This window comes from Aspergillus aculeatinus (genome assembly GCF_003184765.1).
Source record: "Aspergillus aculeatinus CBS 121060 unplaced genomic scaffold BO66scaffold_29, whole genome shotgun sequence".
Taxonomy (NCBI): Eukaryota; Fungi; Ascomycota; class Eurotiomycetes; order Eurotiales; family Aspergillaceae; genus Aspergillus; species Aspergillus aculeatinus.
Window position 1 is genome coordinate 1 of NW_020291498.1, and position 23137 is coordinate 23137.

The 23137-nt window shown below is 53.8% G+C and overlaps 10 protein-coding genes and 3 non-coding genes across 13 annotated transcripts; 8 read left to right on the forward strand and 5 right to left on the reverse strand.

The window, feature by feature from the left end:
• Positions 1 to 36: 36 nt before the first annotated feature.
• On the forward strand, positions 37 to 1287 carry BO66DRAFT_453143 (cytochrome P450; the record flags this gene model as incomplete). Its single annotated transcript, XM_025651978.1, has 1 exon — positions 37 to 1287. A coding segment is annotated over one exon (1251 nt), but the record flags the coding sequence as incomplete, so codon positions are not given.
• Positions 1288 to 2088: 801 nt separating this feature from the next.
• Positions 2089 to 3887, forward strand: BO66DRAFT_412090 (MFS general substrate transporter; the record flags this gene model as incomplete). The annotated part of the gene is made up of 3 exons (XM_025649334.1): positions 2089 to 2110; positions 2189 to 3093; positions 3159 to 3887. The coding sequence occupies 3 exons, from the start codon at positions 2089 to 2091 to the stop codon at positions 3885 to 3887; spliced, it is 1656 nt and encodes a 551-aa protein (XP_025503029.1).
• A 1264-nt stretch (positions 3888 to 5151) lies between these two features.
• Positions 5152 to 5901, forward strand: BO66DRAFT_412091 (aspartate/glutamate racemase family protein; the record flags this gene model as incomplete). The annotated part of the gene is made up of 1 exon (XM_025649335.1): positions 5152 to 5901. One exon carries the CDS (start codon positions 5152 to 5154, stop codon positions 5899 to 5901), a length of 750 nt encoding a protein of 249 aa, XP_025503030.1.
• A 790-nt stretch (positions 5902 to 6691) lies between these two features.
• Positions 6692 to 6763, reverse strand: BO66DRAFT_t190. The gene has a single exon. It is a non-coding gene; the product is annotated as a tRNA-Arg (tRNA).
• A 367-nt stretch (positions 6764 to 7130) lies between these two features.
• On the forward strand, positions 7131 to 7202 carry BO66DRAFT_t184. Its single transcript has one exon. It is a non-coding gene; the product is annotated as a tRNA-Arg (tRNA).
• An 871-nt stretch (positions 7203 to 8073) lies between these two features.
• On the forward strand, positions 8074 to 9157 carry BO66DRAFT_453148 (protein kinase family protein). The gene has a single exon (XM_025651979.1). It carries the CDS (start codon positions 8278 to 8280, stop codon positions 8836 to 8838), a length of 561 nt encoding a protein of 186 aa, XP_025503031.1. The 5' UTR covers positions 8074 to 8277; the 3' UTR covers positions 8839 to 9157.
• A 727-nt stretch (positions 9158 to 9884) lies between these two features.
• On the forward strand, positions 9885 to 10689 carry BO66DRAFT_392461 (uncharacterized protein). The gene has a single exon (XM_025647518.1). The coding sequence runs from the start codon at positions 10080 to 10082 to the stop codon at positions 10431 to 10433; it is 354 nt and encodes a 117-aa protein (XP_025503032.1). The 5' UTR covers positions 9885 to 10079; the 3' UTR covers positions 10434 to 10689.
• A 458-nt stretch (positions 10690 to 11147) lies between these two features.
• Positions 11148 to 12338, reverse strand: BO66DRAFT_453151 (putative nicotinamide N-methyltransferase; the record flags this gene model as incomplete). The annotated part of the gene is made up of 2 exons (XM_025651980.1): positions 11753 to 12338; positions 11148 to 11683 (listed from the first exon to the last, which is right to left on the reverse strand). The coding sequence occupies exons 1-2, from the start codon at positions 12231 to 12233 to the stop codon at positions 11148 to 11150; spliced, it is 1017 nt and encodes a 338-aa protein (XP_025503033.1). The 5' UTR covers positions 12234 to 12338.
• Positions 12339 to 13558: 1220 nt separating this feature from the next.
• On the reverse strand, positions 13559 to 14659 carry BO66DRAFT_453155 (uncharacterized protein; the record flags this gene model as incomplete). The annotated part of the gene is made up of 2 exons (XM_025651981.1): positions 13559 to 14022; positions 14131 to 14659. The coding sequence occupies 2 exons, from the start codon at positions 14657 to 14659 to the stop codon at positions 13559 to 13561; spliced, it is 993 nt and encodes a 330-aa protein (XP_025503034.1).
• Positions 14660 to 15552: 893 nt separating this feature from the next.
• On the forward strand, positions 15553 to 15936 carry BO66DRAFT_325052 (uncharacterized protein; the record flags this gene model as incomplete). Its single annotated transcript, XM_025643855.1, has 1 exon — positions 15553 to 15936. A coding segment is annotated over one exon (384 nt), but the record flags the coding sequence as incomplete, so codon positions are not given.
• An 846-nt stretch (positions 15937 to 16782) lies between these two features.
• Positions 16783 to 18423, forward strand: BO66DRAFT_439284 (uncharacterized protein; the record flags this gene model as incomplete). Its single annotated transcript, XM_025651140.1, has 2 exons — positions 16783 to 17744; positions 17895 to 18423. 2 exons carry the CDS (start codon positions 16783 to 16785, stop codon positions 18421 to 18423), a joined length of 1491 nt encoding a protein of 496 aa, XP_025503036.1.
• A 464-nt stretch (positions 18424 to 18887) lies between these two features.
• BO66DRAFT_t189 lies at positions 18888 to 18960 on the reverse strand. The gene has a single exon. It is a non-coding gene; the product is annotated as a tRNA-Lys (tRNA).
• Positions 18961 to 19818: 858 nt separating this feature from the next.
• Positions 19819 to 21936, reverse strand: BO66DRAFT_351241 (putative amino acid transporter). The gene is made up of 5 exons (XM_025644738.1): positions 21574 to 21936; positions 21398 to 21506; positions 21222 to 21337; positions 20917 to 21159; positions 19819 to 20851 (listed from the first exon to the last, which is right to left on the reverse strand). Exons 1-5 carry the CDS (start codon positions 21680 to 21682, stop codon positions 20013 to 20015), a joined length of 1416 nt encoding a protein of 471 aa, XP_025503037.1. The 5' UTR covers positions 21683 to 21936; the 3' UTR covers positions 19819 to 20012.
• Between the last annotated feature and the right edge of the window lie 1201 nt (positions 21937 to 23137).

The following is a 23137-nucleotide window of genomic DNA, read 5'->3' on the forward strand; positions in this document are numbered from 1 at the left end:
CCCCCCCTCCCTCGGTATGCTTATCTTCTCGCTGACCAACGATACAGCGTTCTGACGCGGCCCGACGACGTTAAAGCCATCTACAAGGACTCCGACAAGCATTTCAAGGTCAACAGCGCCAACGCCGGATGGGTGCTGGGCGCGCTGCTCGGCGACGGGGTGGGCCTGCTCAACGGCAGCCACTGGAAGCGCGTGCACTCGGTCGTGGCGCCCCCGTTTGGCCAGAAAGCCACGGCGTATGTGGGCGTGGTCACGTCGCGCGTCGAGCGCCACTTCGCCGAGTTCGAAGACCGCTGTGCGCAACAGGGCATGACGAGGCTGCTGCAGCTCCGGGCGACGGAGGATCTGAGCTCGTTCCCGTTCTGGATCCTGAAGGACATCGTCTACGGCGAGCTCCCGGAGGCGATGAACCAGGAGCTCACGGAGCTGATTGACCTCCGCAACGAGATCTGGTCGCACACCTTCAAGGGCGGGTGGTCGATGTTTACCTTCAACCGGCTCTTCTACCCGACGCTGCGCCGGCAGCTGCACGAGTTCGAACACCGCTGGGAGACCTTCAACGACGAGGCGTACGCGCACATCCTCGCGCAGGGCACCACCTCCCTCCCCATCGTCTCGCTGCACCGCTCCATCAACGAGGGCCGCGTCAAGCGCAGCGAGGTCCTGCACTCCATCAGTGAGGGCCTGTTCACCAACGTCGACGTGACCATGGGCACCTTCGCCTGGCTGGCCCTCCTGCTCGCCTTGCACCCGGACATCCAGACCGAGCTGCGCGAGGAGATTGCCCAAGCCCGGGCGCGGGGGACCCCCGAGGCCTGGGAGCAGTACATCGCGAGCCACACGACGCTCCTCGCCGGATGCGTCGTGGAGAACGGGCGCCTGCGCCCCATCGCCAACTACACGTACCCGCAGTACCTGCCGGAGGACCGCGCGGTGGCTGGCTATGTCGTTCCCCGGGGCACGTACTTCATCGTCGACACCAACGCGCTGAACCGGCGCGATCCTGCGTGGGGCGCGGACGGCGACGAGTTCCGCCCGCACCGCTACATGGAGGCGTCGGTGACCGAGTACCGGTATCGGCTGTGGCGGTTCGGGTTTGGCCCCCGGCAGTGTCTGGCCCAGGCCCTGGCGGATACGATGATGAAGTGTCTGGCCGTCTATTTGATTGAGAAATATAGGATCTCCGTCCCGGAGGCGTTGGCGGGGGGGAAAGAGGACTGGAAGACACGCAGGCCGGATACGTGGTTTTCAATGGCGCAGAACCCGGTTGTTTGCGAGAGGATTTGAGGCTATAGCTTGTTTGGGTTCGACTTGTTTGATTTAAATTAAAGCTGGTGCTGTTGTTAGGGTTGAGTGTACCCCAAGCCGAGAAGATGATCCAGGATAGGGCTACCGCATTCCTACCAGCTACCGAAATATGTTATCTTCCATGTAGAGTTTGTCAAGGTTATGCCTCCAAGCTGTCATTTTATAAAGGTACAAGATACAGTCGATGATCTGGTTGGTGAAAGTCTTTTTCTGGTCCCCACCAAGCATCTCGCTCGCATGGCGTTGGCGGCTCTGTGGCCTCATTCTTAGTTAGTTCCTCAGATAGCCTCACATGGCTGAATTCATTCATCATCCACGTGTTGACACATGGTATGGCATACGACGGGTATGAAATGGTCAGTGTATGGTTTGACTCAATAGGATCGCAGATAATAATGAGGCGCCTTGAATATTAGAGCCCTACAAGATCGCTGGTTGAGATATTGCCGTACTAGGGCACGTTTTCAAGTGGGGGACTGGCAATGCTGCTCGAGTCGCACCCTACGAACATTGTTTCGACGATCGTCGGTTGGGGGCACATACAGTCACAGAGACTGTCTGGAAATGCGGTGTGAGATACTCAACACCCATCCATTCATCCCTTGAAAATTCTCCATGACGGGTCTTGTTTGTCCCTTGCCTAGGGCTACCCCTTGCTCGCCCGTCGACCTCCCTGCCTGTGCCTTGGGAGCCCCAATTAATTGCCTTCTTTTCCAAGACCAAAGGCCGCTTCTCGCTCTCGTATCCGAATCACTCAGTTTATTCTGCTGCGCGGTCATTATGGCGCTCCTGGTGACTGAGAGTGAGAGTGAGCGAGCAGCGCCCAGTGTCCGCATCCACGAAGACGAGGCCCCCAAACATGAGACCGATTCCCTGCAAGAAGACCACCCTCAATACCCGAATCGGCTGTCCACCCTGCTCCTCGACATCTCGGCACTGGTGGTCGTCCAGTTCCTTCAAGGCCTCGACGGCACGATTGTCACGACCGCGATCCCCAAGATCACAAACCGCTTCCATGCCCTGGGCGATGTCGGCTGGTACGCCAGTTCGTTCATGCTGACCTTTTGCTCCTTCCAGCTGATTTGGGGCAAGCTGTACACCTTCTACACGGTGAAATGGACATACCTGGTCGGCCTGTTCCTGTTTGAGCTCGGCTCCTTCATCTGCGGGATCGCACCCTCGTCCACGAGCTTCATCGTCGGCCGTGCGATTGCCGGGCTGGGTGGCGGAGGCACCGGCGCGGGGTCGCTGCTGCTCGTCACCTATCTGCTCCCTCCACCGCGCCGGCCAGCTCTCATTGGGATCCTGACCGCGATCTTTGGCTTCGGTGCGGCCGTTGGCCCGTTGCTTGGGGGCGCTTTCACCGACAACGCCACGCTCACCTGGCGATGGTGCTTTTACATCAATCTCCCGCTGGGCGCCCTGGCCGCCACGATCGTCGTCTTCTGCATCCCCAGCAACACGCCGCCGGGGCGGAACACCGCCTTCCGCGAGCGCTTGCTGCAGATGGATCTGCTGGGCGCCGTGCTGCTGGTGCCCGGGATGATCTCGCTCCTGCTTGCGCTGCAGTGGGGGGGTTCCAAGTACCCCTGGAGTGACGGCCGGGTCATCGCCACACTGGTCGTCGCGGGCGTGCTGGAGACTGGCTTCGTCCTCAGTCAGATCTGCCGCAAGGATGAGAGTCGGATCATGATCTCGCCGCGGCTGTTCAAGGATCCCCGGATCTGGTCCGCCGTCATCCTGGGAGCTGCCGCTACGGCCTCATTCTTCGTCATGCTGTACAATGTAAGAAAACGTGCTCTGGACTACTGAAGACTACATGGCTGACCTGATCTGACCATTTTCCCTAGCTCCCCATCTGGTTCCAAGCTATCAAAGGTGCTTCTGCCGCCTCCTCGGGCGTGATGAGCCTTCCGATGACCATCAGCTTCCTCGTCGCCTCCACACTCGGAGGGACATTGAGCTCCAGCGACTCGTCTCCGTCCTCATCTTCGCCGTCCCCGACCCCCAGCCGCGTCCGAGCAATCCAGCGCCTCTCCCCAACCACGACCAACGCACTCCTCATGCTCGCCACTCCAATCCTGCTCTCCACGGGCTCCGGCCTCCTCACCACTCTAACCCCGCACAGCAGCACAGGCCAGTGGATTGGCTACCAGATTCTGCTGGGTGCAGGCGGGGGCCTGGGGATGCAGCTCAGCATGACGGCCGCGCAGTCCCTTGCCAGCCACGCGGACATCACCATGGGGACGACGATCATCCTGCTGTGCCAGAACCTGACGGCGACGGTCCTAGCCTCGGTGGCGGCGACGGTGCTCAACTCCCAGCTGGCGGTGCGGTTGCGCGATGAGGTCCCGGGTCTGCACGGCGATACGCAGTTGGTTACGGGGCCCGGGGCGACGGGGTTTCGCGACGTGGTTCCGGCCGAGCTGATCCCGGCGATCTTGGTGGCGTATAATGAAGCGGTAACCAGGACGTTTCTTGTATCTGTTGGTGTGGCGTGCCTCGGCATTGGGGCCATCCTGTGGGTGCCTTTGGGATGGAGGCGCGCGGCGCGGGCTCAACGGGGTGCCGACGCTTGAACTGATGCTTTCTTTCTCTTTGAATTGACCTCATTCTCTACTTGTATGATATGACTGATGGAATACAACATGGTCCAGTAAGAGCCTGCACTGGTCGCTGACCACATTTTGTTTCCTTTTCGGCCTGATCTCAGCTCAAAACTAAGACCAGGACCTTGATCGAATTCATTTAATGGGTGCCCACTGCAGACCTGCAAAGCTCAGCCCTCACTTGCCCCTCTTCCGGTTTATGGCCGTTTCCCCTTACTTGGGACCCGGAGCAAAGGGCGAGACACCAGGTTACCCACGATCCATGTTTTAACCTGTAGACGACAACAGAATCCTACTGCGTCATTATAAGTTATCCAGCTGTAACATTCAGTCCACACCACATTCTTATACTTGCTGCTAGCATGCAAGCCACTACTCCCACCGAGATACAGTACTACCCTACTTTCCAACATGACTCGTGGGAGGGTAGCTGCACCCCACCCCGGCTATACCGCCTCTCCCATCAAAGCCAGCCCCTCTCCACAAACATAGAGTTTCACCTGCAAGCATACACGGGCATCATAAGCGTACGCCCAATCAATTGCCACAGAGCTAGCAAGGCACTACGGACCCCCGGCGCAAAGGATGATTCTCTCTCATCTCCACAGAGAAATGATAGGTACACGTGTCATGCCAAGGCCAGCAATGGTTTTGCACAAGTCAAAGTGCAGAAATTCCAGTTGTGGCTGGGTGCATGCTTGACCTTGGGCCCCATGGTGGATTCCGTGGGGTAGTCATCCGCGTGCTCCTAGCCCTAGGTATTTGGCCTCGGCGCCTACACGCCGGGGGGGACACCCACCAGGGCTGGCAAGATTAAAAACACGCACCCTCATGTGTACGCTGTGCACTCGTGGATATCGGTATACGTAGTTGGTATGGATTATTCCCCTCCCTCCCCCTTACTTCTGCAGGGGGTGACCCCGGCAGAATTATCCGCTCGGCCTCGCGCGCCATGGGCCCCTCTACTCACTCCAGGGACCTCACTCATACATAGGATGTAACGGTGCGGACGGTGCGTATTACGTCTCGAGCGGTGCTAATATAAGAGGCGGAGGAGGAGCATACTGCGACGTACCTACGTACGTACAGGGTTAATTTGTAATCTCAACCCCCAAGTACCAGTACAACATAAACGACCCGCCACCCAGAGTACCAAGACCACCCACCACCCACCACCCCCAATAACCTCTCACCCACAACAAACCCCAATATGGCTCGCACAGACGACCCCAACATGACCCCTGCAATAAAGATCGTGATCATCACCCCGGTGACGATGGATGTCACGTTCTACAAGCCCCAAATCGACCGTCTCTGCCGCGCCGGGGTGGAGGTCACCGAAATCTCGCTGACCGTCGGGCCGGCCACGATCGAATCCCGCGTCGACGAGGCCATGGCCGTACCCGGCATGCTGGCCGCGGCGCTGCAGGCCGAGCGAGCCGGGGCGCACGCGCTGGTGATCAGCTGCATGAGCGACCCGGGGCTGAGTGCGCTCCGCGAAGCGGTCGCGATCCCCGTCGTGGGGGTCGCGCAGGTCTCCATGGCGACGGCGGCGACGCTGGCGCACAGCTTCGGGATCGTGACCGTGCTGGGCCGCCTCACGCCGGTCCTGCAGGCCAACGCGGCGCACTGTGGCTACGAGCGGCGGTATGTCGGCTGCCGCGCGGTGGAGATCCCCGTGCTAGACGTCCACCGCCGGGCGCGCGAGGTGCAGGAGGGTCTGAACCGGCTGGCGCTGGAGCTGGTCGAGCAGCGCGGCGCCGGCGCGGTCATCCTGGGCTGTGGCGCGCTGATGGGCTGCGCGGGCGAGATCCGCGGGTTCCTGGCGGAGAGAGGCCTGGCCGTGCCGGTCATTGACCCCGTGCCTGCCACCGTCGCCTTCGCCGTCTCCCTGGTCGAGCAGGGGCTGAGCCACAGCAGCATCAGCTACCCGCCGTGTCAGGTGAAATCGTACAAGGGGTATGAGCTGGGAGAGCGGCAGTGACAGCGCTGGAGAGTGGTCGAGATCAACCTTGGTAAATGGTCGTGGCCATGCTCAGAGCATCAAGAGCACCACCATCAGCACCAGGAAAAGAGATGACTACGTCGGAAAGAGCCTGGCGAAAGGAAGACTGCGGGATATCTTCTCGCCTTCAGTCGGCCGAGCAACCACCTGGATCGAAGCCATTGTTGGACTTCTGCAGAGATGGAGAAACCCACGTCCGCAAACCGCGCTGGTTAATTGTCCTCAAGGCAGCGTGGGACAGTCCGCGGCTTGTGCTGGAAGTGTTCCGAGCAGGTCCTCCATTAGACAGACATTCGGGATATCCCTGAATTGATTGCACTTGACTCAGTAATTGGCTGGCGCGTCTTGGTTTTCTTTTGCGCAAGTGTGACTTTCTTCTGGCCCAGGTGTTTACGTTTACTGTAGTTATCCGGGTGGGTGAACATGGGTATCTTGCCTTGGGATATACTGAAGGCCTACTACTGCAAGGATCATAGATCTACTGGTTGCGCTTGAAATCTCGATTATTACTCGCCAAGGTGTGGTATATCCTACCTCGGGACGAAGTGGCGGGTGTCTCTGAAAGGGTCATCAACATATTGCTGAGAAAGACCCCTTACACAATTCACATTTCGCATAGATGAAAACTGTACTGGGTACTAACGAAATTGCAGAGTACTTTTTTTGAAGATCTGGTGGCGATACGCTAGCTGAGCAGGAATTTGGATGGGGTCGCATAAGTGGTAGAGTGATAGGCACTCGGTATGGGAGCGACAAAAAGGCATTCAACCGACCTACATGGGGCTCGAACCCACAACCTTCGGATTAGGAATCCGACGCTCTACCATTGAGCCAATAGGCCCGAAAGCTGTCAACCATACCCCATAACAAAACTGAGAGTAGAAAACAACTCGAGCTAGCATGCTAACTCACCAAGAAATTCACTCATTAAAGGCCAAAACATAGAAACCATGGCTTGGATCACTTGGTATGGGTATAACAGCATCTTGGTAGATTAGGCTTTTTCAGCAGGATATATCGTTTTATAAGTTTTTTTTTTTTTTTTCAGTGTGATTTACAAATTAATTCACTGAGTTGTAAGTCAGCTGGCTGGGGAGGATAGTGCTTCGCCAACAACAACTTACAGAAGTGAATGCTTCGCCAACAATTCACTGAAAAAAGTGAGTCATGATCACGGGACTTCCTGACGTGCAAGTTTGTCTAACTGTGGTCCATTGGCTCAATGGTAGAGTGTCGGACTCCTAATCCGAAGGTTGTGGGTTCGAGTCCCATGTGGATCGGTTGATCACAGTCTGTGGTACTTCATTTGCTCAAGTGATTTACCATAGACAAGACCACCAATTTTTCTTTTTCTTTTTTTTTGCTTTTGATACTTTGTCCATGGTCAAGGCAAATGTCATGCACAGAATGTGCACATTCAAAACCCCATCGTCTTTTGTTACAAAATAGGGGAGAAGAAACAAAAAGACAAGGCACCCAGGATCAACTATGAAAGTCTTTGGAATTCGGTACAGTTTCCATTTACGGGATCAATTGTAAGTGACGGACGTAAACATAAGCTTAGAAGGAGTGCTAGCAACGCCCCGACAGCTAGCCTTGTGGGCCAGCTTTAGGAATTTATACAGTATATACGTACCTGACTAGTTAGGTGGTGACCACCGGCGAATCGCTCCGGTTGTATGTTGGTGTTCACCCGTTTATTATTCTCTCTTTTGCCTAAGTTACCCTCTAATACAGTCACTAAATCCCACCCACCGCCAAGCCTCTTTTTTTCCACGCGGCCGCGCTGCGCGTCCAGGTTACTCCCGCGGGTTGGTGTGTGTTGTCTTCTTTGTCCTTTTCTAAACGAAGCAATCGCCTTACACGCACTCCATCCCCTGAACAACAACAACGTTGGATGTGGTATCTGCCGATCATTTATTCTTATCTTTCTTGGATAATACGGTCTCCTCTTTCAGTAGCTCTCTAATCTCGGCCCTTCTGCTGGGTTTCCTATCTTTGGCGTGGTAAATACAATGGATACAACAAGTCATGGGAGGCAGATTCTGAATATGTTTTATCATCTATGGGTAGAAACCCACTCCTAACGGCGATAGAATAGCCTGAACTAAGACTCTTGATATTTTCCAGAACAATGAAACCCTGGCAATACCCTCCGATTTTACGTACCGCCATGTGCATCCGGGCGAGGAGCTCACCAATCCAACGTATGGCGAGGTTATATGCACAGCAAAGGGAAAGTTTGTGGTACGAGGAGGGACGGCAATTCTGGAATTATAACCCTCAGGCGAGGTGATAAAGACCTCAACACCCAATCCTTTCATTCCGTATGAGGAAGAAGACCACCGAAACAATATGCGCCTGGAAGCCGAGATTTACCAGGCACTCGGCGAATGTGCTTCGATTCCAGGATTGATCAACTGGAATCCGTTGACGTATTGCCTGACATTGGAATATCTGGAGCATGGAAACCTTCGGGAATATGTCAGGAGTAATTCCGAAGCCCTGACACCCAGCCTGCGCCACAAATTGGCGGGGCAAGCCGCTGCTGGTCTCCGCGTTCTTCATAATGCTCATATTATCCACTGCGATATCTCCCCACGGAACTTCTTACTAGATCATGAACTAAACTTGAAGATCTCGGACTTTGCTGGCTCTTCGTTGCGCGGTTCTCTCGCATCCGCATATGCGAACACGCGCTATCGCCATCCCAAGTACAAATGGGACGACCCTCCCCATTACCAGGATGACATATTTGGGTTGGGGTCATTGATCTATTTTATTATGACCAAGCAGTACCCCTATGAGGAGGTCCCGAGTGACGAAGTTGAGGCGAAATATGGAAGTTCACAATTTCCGGTGTCAGCAGCATCTCATGCGGCACTATTATTCAACAGTGTTGGCACCCGGAAGTGACTGCAGCTTAGGTTTGTGACTTCTTTAAACAGCAATCCCCTAGATACCAAACATGTGCTCGCCTTCCAGGATAGGCTTCAGAGGTCTCTTGACTTCACAGCAACTTACGCCTCTGCCGGTGTGGACTTATCTAGGGTCTATCCCGGCATACCCCTCATCTCTCTGCAAAGGGCAGCGGGTTCGACTAATTCTTTGGCCGAGATGCTTTTTCTTAGAGATTTGCACGCCGTTGTCGACTCTCGAGGCGTAGTGGGGGCAGCCGTCGGTAATCACATCCCAAGAGACTCTGTTGCATGTAGCAGTACAGGTGTTAATCCCGAGCATTGGTATGGTACGTCTACTGTATTGTCTTCTTATTCTCGGCCTGTCATTTTCTATACCTCATGTTCATTTGTATAGGGGGGCGGGGGGCGGGGGGCGGTCTGTCATGGGAATCGTACCGCGGACGCGACTCGGATTGTGAAGAGCAATCGAGACTCCTTGATTTAAAGTTCCACTACACGACCTTCACGGTCAGCGGCGTCCGTTGCATCAAATGTCATGTAGTAAACCAGGAGGAACCTCCTGCGCGCCCATGGCTCGGGTTCCGATCGCCGAGGAGCCATTGGCTCACGCACAAATCATGACGGCAGCTGCCGCTTTGTCTGCCCAACTTTCCCCGCTTGAAGTAGAAATCACGAAGTGCAGGTTGCGCGGGCTGCGATTCGTTGCTGTCCTTTTATCTTTTCTTTTTCTCTCTTTTCTCTTTTTCTCTTCGCTGCTTATCATTGTATCTCAAAATTGTAGGCGGTAGGCGCTGTGCAAGGAACCCTACAACAAAAACCTCCAATGCAAAATGTTGAATACGAACCGGCGTACGGTCGAATTGCTGTCAATCCGAGGAGTCAATTCACTTCTGTCAGCACATTCCACATGGGATCCGAGGGGGAGGGGTTCCATCCCCGCCTTTCATGAGATGTCATCTGACACCAGCCATTTGCCACAGACTCCTGATGTCATGGGAGAAATGACAAACCGACAGCTCCTGCGGGTTGCCGAATCGTATAAAGGTCTCAATGCCGGTGGGTACAGTAGCAGTGCGGACAGAGGTCTGACTTTGCGCCCTACAGCTTTGCACCATCGAGAGTCCCACACACACCCTCGGTGAAGTGAACCAGACATCTCCATTCACCACAAACCCCAGATCTAGCTACAATCCAACAGACCCAAAACTCTGAACCATTTCCCAACATCAACAAATCATGACTACCTCCCACAATATTGAACACTACAAAACCAACGTCCACGCCCACTGGGAGGGCAAGCACGCCAAGGACTGGACGGAGGTCGACCTCATCGGGTACGAGAACGCGACGAATCGCTTGTACAACGAGCTGTGCGCGCATCCGGACGCGGCCGTCGTCCAGGTCGGCCATCGCTCGACCCTGCTCAACAACCACGGCCGGGACTACCGGTTCAACGGCAAGTTCTCCAGCGAGCAGACGCAGCCGGAGCGCAGTCACCACGAGTACAACCGGTTCGGGAAGCTGATGAAGTGGGAGGGCGATCGGTGGTATGCGTATGATTTTGAGGTGGAGATTACGGATCATATGTAGGCTTAGAGGAGGGTCAGGGAGATAGTTAGGGCATGCTAGGAATTATGTCAACAGGTTGACTATTACGCTGAGATTGGTTGTGAGTGATAACTGAGTCTTTGAGGCTGGAAGCTTTGCGGTTGTCGCTTTTCTATTGTCGAATCAGGATTATGTGATCGCCACTTGTTTTTGACCTGCAAGAGGATAGGTTCCGGTGTAATACCTGGGGAGGGATCTGATCTCGAACCTCCAATTGACTGTTTCACTTCATCATCTGACCAGGTCTTGGTGCGCTCACTCTAGCACCGGGACGTATCATCAACGCATGTCGCCGTGGCCTTTGCGCGGTAGACGCCTCAACTATAGACAAAAGGATCAGTAGACTTCGACCTTGTATCTTGTGTCTACCATGTGTGCTGACACACAAGCCACTAGCTTCTACAAACGAAGTGAATTCAAGAACTCAAGCCTAAAAGTACATTTGAACACACCAGTATAGGTTCTCACACCATGCATATCCTCGGCCTGAGAAACGCCCAACGGGCCGCCGGAGCTCAGGAAAGACCCGAGCATATCGATAAATCACCTACTTTCCGCCTCACCAGAAAAGATGACTGTTACGATATCTCGCCGTTTGGGGCCCAAGTTTTAAGGATTGGTGCAGTAACTCTGAGGTATTTGTTCTATTGGACTGTCAGGACCATGATCCTGCTCTTCCCGATGATTGTCTATGAACTAACAAGCGTGCTTCAACCGAGCAACAATGCACCACCTCGCTCTGTTCTCGGGCCCTTCCTCCTCCCTGACCTCGACCCAATCTCGTCTGACCTCGCCATCGCCCTCTGCCCAGCTCGTGGTCTGGTCCCGCTCGTAGATTGTGTCAACCTCCAGGCCCATCTTCGCCGCTAACTTCAGAAACTTCACAACAATCGGCCGGCCCGTATGAAGCCCCGCAACGAGCCAAATTCTCCCCTCGGGGGCAAGGAACCACTTCATCGTCTGGACGAGGCTCTTATGCTGCAATTCCATCCAGAGGCAATCGGCGGCGATGATGCGCGTGAACCGGCCTCGGTTCGCCACCGCCCAGGGGTCGGACGCCAGGGTCCCCCACTCATGGGGCTGGACGGAGACCGCACATCCGTTCGCGGCCGGGATGTTGTGTTTCAGATTGAACGCAATTGCACCCTGCAGCGCGGGGGATGCGGGATGGTCTGTGATGGTCACTTCCGACGCGCCCGCCAGGATCGAGACTGTCGACGGGAGTGCAGCGCCTATGTCCAGATTGTGAGCATTCTAAGCGCAGGCGAAACACAAACAAGATGGAGGATGAGAGGACCAACCAGCGCCTAGTTCCAGGACTTTCTCTCCCTCGACCTTCCACATCTCGTCGACATGTTCGTGACCGGCATGAGCATCCTCGACGGCCTCCGCAACAACCAGACCGGAACTCCACACAATATGAGCGAATAAACTCCGCCGCGCATCTACTTGACTGGCGTCGGAAGTTGAGTCTACGCTGTTGGCCGACGACGAGTCCGAGTCACTCTGTTCCGGGCTACTGAATGCACTCCCGCTCTGGTCGGGGTAGGACGGAACTTGGATGCTCAGATCACCATAGCGTGGCGAGGAGTAGAGGAGATATTGGCCCGGGTCGCCGTGGAACTGTGGTGCATCGTCGGGTAAGAGATGGGGGAGGAAAGCTGCGAAGATGTCTTCGGCTTCATCTTCGGCGGCAACAGCAGCAGCATCATCATCACGCGGGTCATCCGTCGACGAGGAGCAAGTTAAGGTGGGGAGAGGGCGAAGGCGAGACAGCAGCATTTTCAAGTGATCGTTGACGTGACTATTCCGGTCAGAAGTTACACATATGTAAGTTGCTTATCGGCCGTCGAGGAACAGGAAAAGAGAGCTCGGAGTGGATTCGGTCCTCATTGAGGAGGGTTTGTGAAGAATTAAGGTACCCACTAGACTAGACTAACTACCGAGTTCAATACGTACTTATCGGTTCAAATTCCCCTGATCCACTCGCGCACTCACTCTGATGTGCCTTCGATCTGGTTCTGCGCCCCTCGGTCGAATTTCCCTCGACTAACGACCCATTAAATTGTCCCATTTGCCCCACCACAAACAAGGCTTTTGTCTGTTACCATGGCATTGTTTTCTGAACACCACTCACCGCTCAGTGAAGTACAAGTCAATCCACTTGGTTCAAAATTCATCCAAGGCTATTGAATTTATGCCACAGCACTTCCCCATATCCAGATTCACTTCTACTCTTTAGGGCTGGTAACAATGCACATGGAAAAGACTTTATACTTAGTTTATACTTTTTCTTCCTGCACGTGTAGACTATGGGTATTGTACAGTACCGTCCAAACCCTTACCGCCCCTTACTTAAGGCTATTCTGCCGCCCTCCGCACAGACTGCCGCACCCCATCAAACACCACAGACTGAGTTGGAAACAATGATGCCCGCGCCCACTTTTGTCAGTGGTAATTGGGTCATATATTGCTTAATATGATGTGCTGACCAGGCCTGCTTGGTTGTACCTACCACGCTTATTCTATTTAAAATCGGATACTTGACCTTGGCATGTCAGAGCCAACTCAAAAAGCTCGGCCATGTCGATAGATTGCCTTGGGATGCATATCCAGATTTAATCCGGACAGGGGAATGGATGACAACAGCAATGACAACTATCATAGTCTCTATGCGTATCATGTGCCAACGTATCCAGCAAATCATGTTCAGATGCTAAGATCTCTTGAGATTTTCCCGGGGTGCCGCTTATGGTCACTACTTCTACATGATGCGGAACGGAAAGAAGTGGTATGTGTCTCCCCTTGCCTCTCTTTGTGAGTCAAGAGGTTTCTTATGCTGCATTATAGCACCCGAGACTCAAGAAAGCCCCGCAGGAGCAGTATGGCTGGTGTATGATGTCCGAGAGAGGGAGTGGAAAGCCGCTGCCAAGGAGAATCTGGAGCGCATCGACCTGTGTGATCCTGGTTTCAGGCAAGGGTAGAGTGAGAACAGACTGCTACACATAGAACCAAATTTGATTGCGCAAAGGGGCAGGGAACATGAAGAAAAGAATAAGAAAGAAGTAGCGCAGAATCATCTTATGCAAAGGGGCGCCTCACGGAAATCAGCACCTCACACTTTCTCCCTCCTCCCACGCTGTCATCCGCAGAAGCGCCAGCTCCGCCTGCTGTTTGATATCCATGTCGAACCTGCGAATCTCTCCGGAAACAATGCGCAGAAACAGCTGCTTCCATAGACCCCAGCGCTCCATGCTCCACATCTGCCTGACTGGGTCGGTGACCTTGTCCCTTTTCTTGCACTCCGCGTAGACGTACTCCCCATGTAGCAGGATCCACTGCACCCCCGCGAAGAGATCACACGCGATTGCTGTCGTTTTGGATGAGGCATATTGCCGGCCGCCAGGGATGATGTTCTCCAGGGAGCAGAGGAACCTGCACTCCACGAGACCCAGGACTGTGATGCGGGCGATCGCGGACTGGAAGTTCCGCCATCGGAAATGCTCTTCGTCGCAGGTCATCCGACCGGCTCTGGCCTTTAGGTTGCGTTGTGTACACCTGTAAGCGCAAGCTAAATTTTTGGGGAACGAAGAGCAAACATTAGCAATCTGAGACGCCAACCAACAAACACTAAGGAAAAGGGGTAAAATAAGGTCAAACCAAAAGGTAGCACACGTACGAGGAACCTCTCGACGAAAGGCGTCCGCCGATCCACACCAGTTCTTGCCCAGCGGCCACAGCGGCATCTCCTCAAATGGCTCCACATCTTTCCCCTCGTTGGATTTCGGCCCCAAACACCTGACGTGGTGTAAGGGCATTGCGCGCAGTGCCTCCAGGAACAGGATAATGCGGTCCTGAGCCGGGTGGCCAGGTGGGCATGCGCTACACAACACCGCAATCCACTGAAAGATCATCTTGACTTGGCACCAAGCTGAGGAGGCGACCTGGTGGATACTTGTCAAACCTCTGGCAACTTCCTCCGGGGTAAGCTGGTAAGGGTTGGGCCTGCTGCGCAGAAGGTCGTATCTGGCCGCGTAGCGCTGGAGCAAGACCGCGTCGATCTGACGGGCGGCTTCAGAGGGGTCAAGGTCTCCTTCGACCAGGCTGACGAGGATGTTTTTGTAAGCGAGATCCTCTTCATCGTCCCATTCTTGGTAGAGGTTGAGCGGGAGGCATGCGCGCCCTTTGACGGTGTCTTTAGAGTCCATGATGTTCTTGAAGTTTGCGTACGAAAATGAGAGTGGTGGATGGGAAAGAGAAGAAAGTGCGAGGGATGAAGCGAGAAGAAAATTAGAGAGAAAGACCAACAGTTGGAGATCGGCCCCGATATGGCAGTCAGCTCATTCACTCCAAGCCTCTATGCAGGGGTAGTGGGACTTGTCCTACTTAAGTATGCCGGCTCGGAAAGTGAATGAAACACTATAAAACCGGCCCCCCGTTGTGTATCCTATCACTAGATGCGGCTTCATTCACCTGGTCATCTCCTGGTCAAGATCATCCCGACACCAAAGTCAACTCGTTCATTTCAAGCCTGTATGCAGGGGTAGTAGGACTTGTCCGACCCCAGTATACCAGCTTGAAATGAATGAAAAACTGCTAAACCCTCTTCCTGTCGTGTATAATCCTGTTATATATACCTTGACTGACCTGGCCATCTCCAGGGCCTTTCCTTTTTCTTCTCAATGCACAACAGAACAATCGTCTCTAGATCGAACAACACATTTGCTCTTTTTGTTGGTCAACCCAGTTTTTACCCTCTACATAAACAAGTCTTATTATCCGTGACCCGAACATCTAGAAACACTCATTTCCATTCTCTTATTTTCCACATTACAACCAAAAATGCAGCTTTCCCGGCTAGTTCTGCCTCTTCTTCTTCTGATTCTGGGAGCTGTCGCGCTACCTTTGAATGACACAGAAGTTTCCTTGCTGTCTTTAAATGGTACAAAATTTACCTCGCTGCCTGTGGAAGACATAGACAATATCGAAGGTACAGTCGCCAAGGTGGCACAGGGCGTTTGTTAACCCTTTTTTTGTATGTGTTTCTTGATCCCTGTTTACCTTGGCTGATAAAACTTTTCGTGAGCAGAGATGGCTTATCTGCAAGCCCAAGACAAACAAGTCCGACGTCAAAGAATTCCACGTCAATGTCGATGATGCCAAGGCTCAGGCCAAGGCTGTGGGCTTTACCACGGGCAAGAGTGGCGATCCTCACGAGTTCAAGAACACCGACAAGATCCAGTGGGGTGTGAAAGGATGCAACAAGCTCGAGGCAGATATGTATGAGTATCCAATCTTTTGGGAAGGAGCAAAGGTCAAGCAGTGGAAAAAGGACGAGAAGACCAGTGATCAGGGGAAAACCCCGATCCGAGTTGTGTATGTCCAGACGAAGGACAAACAGCTCACGTTCTGTGGCGTCATGATTCATGTCGACGTCCTCGCCAACTACCAGGGTGAGGGGTTTTTCGCCAAGTGCAATCCTTGACTTTCAACATTGATTGAGACGCTCATATGGCAACTGCAAAACCTTGCGTCTTTGAGTGAGACATACTGAGAAAGTTGGGAGAGGTCAATTGGTGAAGCAAGTTGGCCATCAGTGTTTAGTAGCCACCATTGATCACACTTCATCTGTTCTATGTTTCGGAATCTTCTCTCTTTTCTTTGGAATATTTGCCTAGACTTCTGTTGAATATGCGTGTCCTTGGTATCATTTGTTTCTGTCCGCCTGGTTTCTGTCGTTCACCAATGTCGTGGGACTGATTTTGACGGATAAGATATCTCTTCGATAGGTGACCTCCGCAGCCCTACAATAAATCATAATAGCGGCAGCGTCGATGAGCTGCGATAAACACCAAACTCAACATCCTATGCAGCTGCTCTGATAATAGCTTATGACCCTGGACTCATTCAACTGGTCTCGGGGTCTTAGCGCCGATCATTTTTTGGAAGTCAAGATCCTGATCTTCTTCATGCAGTTTAACCTCGATATTCGCCTTTACGTTTGCGCCAAGCGGAGGACACTACCTTTGCCTCAACAAACAAGTACACCACTTACCTCGGAATCTGTGACTCGAACATCAAGTACAAAGAACAATCCGAATTATACAGCACAAACATCATTACCAGTGGGTCTACGCAAGGACGTTACTGAATATCTCCCCTAGACGCAGCCTACAATGCCTTTGTCTAACCAAGATTCTTCTTCAAGAGCTACCCTATATAAAGAGTGATCGAAGATCATACCGTCTTCTTTGTCCTGCTCACTTTCTACTATCTCACGTGTCTCAAGAGCAGATTCTCCAAGAAACAATCCAAGGCCAAGGACTGAGCAATGCCGATCACTGTACCACATAGCCGCGACGCAGCGGGTTTCCCGCAGTCGGGGTCCTCATATCAGCAGCAAGTGGTCTCCTTTCGACCCATCCCCAGCCCGGCACCCACCGGGTGTGCGGTCTGCATCCTGAGCGACCAAGCCCTACTAAGCCACGAGCTATACTTCTGCGGGACATGTAGGGCCATGTACCACCGGCCCTGTCTCTACGCGCTGCTGCTGCAGCGGAGCCATCAACTCTCCCTGGCAGGAGGTACGTCCTCCGCGCCAGTAGCGCTCCACAGGTGCCGAACCTGCGGGATCGAGGGGGGCCAAGCCCCCATCCCCTCGGCTGCCACAGGGCCTGGAGCCCCCCGACCCTTCATCACCACCCCCTACCACTACGACCGCACCCCCGCAGGTCTCTACGTGTGCACCTACATCTCCACCGCACGGGACGGGACCTCGCGGTTCTGCAATCTGCACTTCAGCGCGTGGCCGAACTACCGCACCCATCATCATCAGGCGCATGAACGGGCGCCCGATGCCGGGCATTCGTGTGAGGGTTGTGCCGTAAGTAGTAGTAGTGGTGGTGCCAGCACTGCTAACGCGACCGCGACCGCGACTGGAACTGTGACTGCGACTGCGATAGCTACCCCTCCCCCTGTCCCTGTCCCTGTCCCTGCCCCTGCCCCTGCTCCTGCCCCTACCCCCACCCCTACCCCTCCCATGACTCTCACCGATTTCCTTCTAGCCGTCGAGGCGGAGAGCACCGAGCCCCCAATGCATCTCCTGCCCCCGCCCATCTCCCTAGAGCCGGAACGAGAGGTCAGCACCACTCCGACGACACCCACGACCCCCAAAGACCAGCCCCACCCCCAGGCCGCATACAACTCGTTCTTCAAACGCACCAAAGAAGGCCACTTCATCTGCACCTTCCCCGTCCCCACGAGGACCAGGACGACAACAGCCGCCACGAAGCCGTGCGGATGGCGTCTTGGGAAGTGGCATAGTTTCAGGAAGCATTTTTGGCGGCAGCATATGCCCCAGGAAAACGCGGGGGGCTGTTCTTGCAGTGTCAGTAACAGTAACAGGAACCCGAGTAGCGGTAGTACTCACGCTAATGCTGGCAGGGGCGGTATCGCTATCACCGCCGAAGCTAACCCCTTACCTGGGCAGCTCCAGCGCCGACGGTCTTCCACGGTGTCTACTTTGGCTGCTTCGTGTGTTCCAGCGGCTTCGTGTGTACCACCGGCTTCGTCCGTCCCAGCGGCTCCGTATGTTCCAGCGGCTTCGTCCGTTCCACCGGCGCCATATGCATATACCTCACCGACCCCGCCCACAAACCCAGTCCAGCTAGAACTGCTCCTGCAATCGCAGCAGCAGCGGTACAGACCGCCGCCGCGACCGCAGGCGCAGCCGCCGGTCATCCGACAACGCCAGCCACGGTTCTGCCCGCTCTGCGCCGGGGATTTCGGGAATCTGGTCCCACTGGTCCAGCATCTGGAGGTCGACCACGCCACGGAGTTTCCGATCTGTATGTTGTGTCTGTCGTGGCGGGCGGATTGGTGGGGGCTGCTGCTGCATCTGGAGGAGGATCATCCGGAGTGGGATGGGTTGTTCGAGGATCCGTCGGCGGTGCGGCGGGGTTTGTTTGCTTAGAGCGGCGTCTTTGAGGGCTCTGGGATTTATGATATCACAATCAACTGTCATATTAAGATGTATGTAAATAATATTCTCGATAGCTGGATTTCGAAGAACACGCGACAGTGTGATACATACTAAAAAACAATGCGAGTGAGGGATTCATGTACTGTACTAGCGCTTCTGAATCACAAAATGTAGACAAATTAGGTACGTTATACTTGTTGTTAATATCCCTTGTTCTCACCATGTATTTACCTGATCACAGTAGTATAAGACTTTCAATCACCTGTCCCACTGCACAGCGCATAACAGCATTCGACATGTGTAAGTAATCCATCGCTCAACCTCCGAGAAATGCAAAATAAAAGATCCCAGCCAGTGAGTGCATCGGGAGACCCACCCAGTCGCATCTAGACCAAACATGCGAGCATGCAGCGCCCCACTCTTACCGAGTACTCCCCTCCAAAAACAAAAGTAAAAGCCCAACGCGGGGGTTGAACCCGCAACCTTGAGATTAAGAGTCTCACGCTCTGCCGATTGAGCTAGCCGGGCTGGTTGGTTGAAGTGCTGTCGCATGCTTGCGTACATATACCCCAACAAGCTCTACTCTATAGTCGATGACTGCATCATCGCTTGCACACCTGACAGTCAGTCTGAGGTAAAGACAGGGGTTGTGGTGGACAAAGCTAGTCTAACCCCCGAGGCTGAGCTAGCACGTGCTTCTAGAAACCAACGAATTCCGAGATCTGTGGCTGTGTAGCAAAATATGGATCGTTGCGGTGGTTGTATATACTTGCGGGAGAGCCTTTGCCCGCTGCGAGGTACCCGGTCAGCTGGCAGTCCACCTACACACGCGTGCTATCATGAAGCAGCACAGATCAATCATTATGACCTGCAAGCCACTTCGATGATTCGCAACATGTGGCATTCGACTGACCGTCATGTGTGTATACATCATCGCCGACGCTCACCGAGTCGGCGGTAGCGGAGCCGAGTGCCAAGGCGTAGTACCCTCTCGGGATTTATGAATGCCTGATAATCCAGGCAGCACATCGCAGCGCAGGCATTCCGGCCGACTGATCGCCTCTCTCACAACAAGAGTCGGCGCTGATATGCATGGGGTCGTGCGGACTGAAATAGATATTTCTGGCGTAGGCCTATAAGCAGACGGGCGGTCGTGGGATGGACCGCGAGCCAAATCGTGCGAATTGCTATACAGGAGGCAAGAATCCCTGCCCCAAATATTAGCGCATCGGCAATACCACCAAGAGAAGATTGGGGGGTTACAGGTCAATCGAAATCAGAAGTGGAAAGGGTCAGTTCGATTGATGGATGAGAAGGTAAAAGGTCAGCAGACTATATGCAGGATGAAATGGTGGAAGAAGGAAGGGAGAGAAGAAAAAAGTCGTAGGAAAAATGACAGTCAGTCGGACCTGCTGCAAGTACACGCTCAGTCGCCCGCATACAGTTCTCCAGGCCCAGACCTCCCCAACTAGACCTATATCTACCAAGTAGAATGTGATGCTTGAACCACCAGATTTACAGATTTATGTTCATGTTCATCATATTCACAAAGAAGCAAAGAAAAACGTAATCATCACACATCACAAGGACAGATTCGCGCAGCTGAACGCCGGCGAAACCGACCCGGCATAATCTGCAATGATCGCCTCGACGGCCGCATACAGCCCCGGGCCCAACAGAAACAACCCACACGCCATGATAAACACATGGATCGCCGTCATGATGCTGCGCCCCGCGCCGGCGAACAGCTTGCCCTTGTATAGTTGCCAGTACGCCACGGCAAAGAAGATAAATCCGAAGAACGAGTCAAACGCCGCACCCAGCAGAGACAGGAAGTCGCCCATGCTGGGGATGACCTCCGAGAAAATGAAGCCCAGAATCCAGATCGCCGCCATCAGGCCCAGCCACACCCCCCAGCCGATGACCGTGTTGCTGTGCGCGTGGCGCGACCGACCCATCAGATGTCCGAACACGAACTTGGCGCTGACGTTGGCGTAGATGACGGCGATAATGAGAGTGGGCGCGATGACGAAGCCAAAGGAGGCCTTCTTGTACGCGACCGTCCCAAGACTGCCGAACGCCGGTGCGGTGGAGTACTGACCCAGGTAGCGGAATCCGATGGCTGGGGGGACGATGAACAGGATAACAGAAATTCCAGTAAGGACGGCGAGGGCCTTGGGGAAGTCCTGCGGACGCTCCATCTCGGCGATAAAGCTCGGGAAGAGGATCTGGGGCACCCAGAGAAAGGTGATGTTGAGGACTGCGTTCATGCAGTTGACCCAGGTCGTGCCGGGAAGGGGAAAGGCGTAGGTGCGCACGGGACCGTCGGTGGGGTAGTTCCCGTTGTACCCATACAGTGGCGCTGTCTCAATCCCCGCAAAGATAAGGAACAGAAGTATGGCAATAGCCATACAGGCCGCTACAGAGGTAGGTTAGCACCATTACGCGCACGTGGGGTCTAATGCTTTCCACCCGAGAACTCACACGAGAACATGGACATGAAAGAGACATGGTGCAGCGTCCGAGGAACGGAGAGCACCACGCCCATGATCGTGCAGATCACCGAGAACACCACCGTGCAGAGGGAGTGATCCGACAAGGTGTTGAGAATCTTCGCCCCGGTCAAGATGTGGAAGCCGATCAGGAGGATGTTGTTCGCCATCAGCATGAACCCGGCAAATGCGTAGGCGATCCGACTCTTGCCAAATGCATAATACCCGAAGTCGCCTGCCCATGCGATCGTTAGCCTCGATCTCGAGTCGCAAGAACCATCCACCAGAGCTTCTTACAAATATTTCGGATCTGTGGATGTTTCATGATGAACTTGTGCATGGTCGTTGAAGTGATCCAGAACAGGATCCCGGAAAGTAACATGGTGATAATCCCTGGCACCCACCCTAGAACTCTGGAAATCCAACAGCTGTTAGTACCCATAACACACAATCACGGGATCGGCTTAACTCACGAGAGCGACCAGGACTGCGACATGATAGCCAGACAAACCTGCTCTCCGCACAGCAGCCACGCTCCCTTCTGCCACGACATAGTCCGGAGCTGGATCTCATGTTGGTTGTCTGTGGAATGCGCACAACCGAAAATTAGCCATCATCATCGCCATTTGGGACAGCCATCCTAGCCTACCCTCATTCTTGAGCGCATTCAAGATCTCCGCCGAACTGTATCCATCGGAATCGAACTCGTCGACATCGGCGGGCTGCTGCACCGGCTCCTTCTTCTCGTCGTGGATCATCGCGAAAGAGTTGGAGTTGTTGTCGAAGTGCGCGATTCAGCAACGAAGTATGAGGGACTCGTATTTCCGCGGAGGCTGCAGGGTTTTAAACAATCAAGATGTTCTAGACGCAGCACTAGTGGAGGGCGGGTTGATTGGAGTGCTATGGCGTGATAGCGCGGCCGATGTTCGCGATAAGACCCCAGATAGCCAACCAGGAACATGCGTTCCTCTTTAGCTTGCTGATGGGCGGAGCACGATGGAGGCAAACTCAGATGCGAACCACCTATGATGAGGATATGAAAGTAAGAGTAAGAAAAAAAAAAGGAAAAGAAAATTTCAGCAAGCTAAGCAGGCGCGCTGGGCAGTGGCAAGGAAGGATTTCCAGGAAGACAGAAAGGCGACCGATGGAAGAAGGAAGGTCGAGCTGACTGCAGCACCTGCAGACGGTCCACGGTGTGCTAGTCGGAGATGGCCGAATCTGGATTGGAAAGAGGCGGCCAATGTTACCCTGCCATGACCCTTACATAATCGGGGTGACCGTGGACAAGGTGGTGTCACTATCTGCCAGTGATGGTTGCAAATTGATTGTAGAGGAATATGGTCAGTTGGTCAGTTGGCATGGATGGGCGAGATTAAGTTGACAGCCTTGTGGTTGACACTACAAATTAAGGTTGCGAAGTGTGTTCCTGGAGGGGTTGGCAGGGGTTCCACTGGCTCATGCGAATTCGCACACCACGTGTGCTGTGAATGGCGTCATTTGGCAATGATGGGCAACCCATGCTAAGCTTTGCACATTCTTTGTCAACTCGGATGTTTGGGAGGCCTCGTATTGATCATGTTTACATCCAGTGGCTTGCGTGATTCTCGAATCCTGCGATCCTTCGACCAAGTAGCTAGATAGACCGTAACTTAGCAACGGCTAGGGCTACCGCCGTGCAACCTACCTCATCACCAGATACGATGCGTTTGTATGACCTATCAAGGCTAGCAAATTTGAATTCGACTATGTAGCTCTCACTGTGTTGAAGGAAAGTCCCACTTAACTTTGAACGGGGTCTTGATGGTGGATAAATCATCACCCCCACAGCAGCGGTCGGCAGCTCCGGGCTCCATTTGTGATACCCACTGACCAGCTTTACTCGACGCTCAATTCAAAGACTATTTGAATAGGCATATCCCTTTGCTGCCAGCAACATAAGCAAGCTCTTGGGTTCACTTGCACAAGATCCTCCCGATGCTCTGTAGCAATGGCACAGCCCGAAACAGCACTGAGCACTGCACTTGACTTTCCTACACGAGAGTTTTCGTTCTTGCCTTGCGCCAATGGATCGCACAAGCAAGGACTGAGATGGGTCTGGAAGCAGATCAAGATTTGGCAGAAAAGCTTCAGAAGAGAAAGCGGTGAGTTCATGAGAGCACTATTCCACTTCCGGTGACTAGACTTAAACAAAGTCCGTGATGCCAAGACCTGCA

Bases quoted from the DNA above. Each gene is read 5' to 3' on its own strand.
- BO66DRAFT_453148 (XM_025651979.1), top strand. From the start codon at position 8,278: ATGCGCCTGGAAGCCGAGATTTACCAGGCACTCGGCGAATGTGCTTCG.
- BO66DRAFT_392461 (XM_025647518.1), top strand. From the start codon at position 10,080: ATGACTACCTCCCACAATATTGAACACTACAAAACCAACGTCCACGCC.
- BO66DRAFT_351241 (XM_025644738.1), bottom strand. From the start codon at position 21,682: ATGATCCACGACGAGAAGAAGGAGCCGGTGCAGCAGCCCGCCGATGTC. The intron at 21,338-21,397 runs GTGAGTTAAGCC...TTGGATTTCCAG, and splicing joins TCGCAGTCCTGGTCGCTCTC to AGTTCTAGGGTGGGTGCCAG. The intron at 20,852-20,916 runs GTGAGTTCTCGG...CTACCTCTGTAG, and splicing joins TTTCATGTCCATGTTCTCGT to CGGCCTGTATGGCTATTGCC.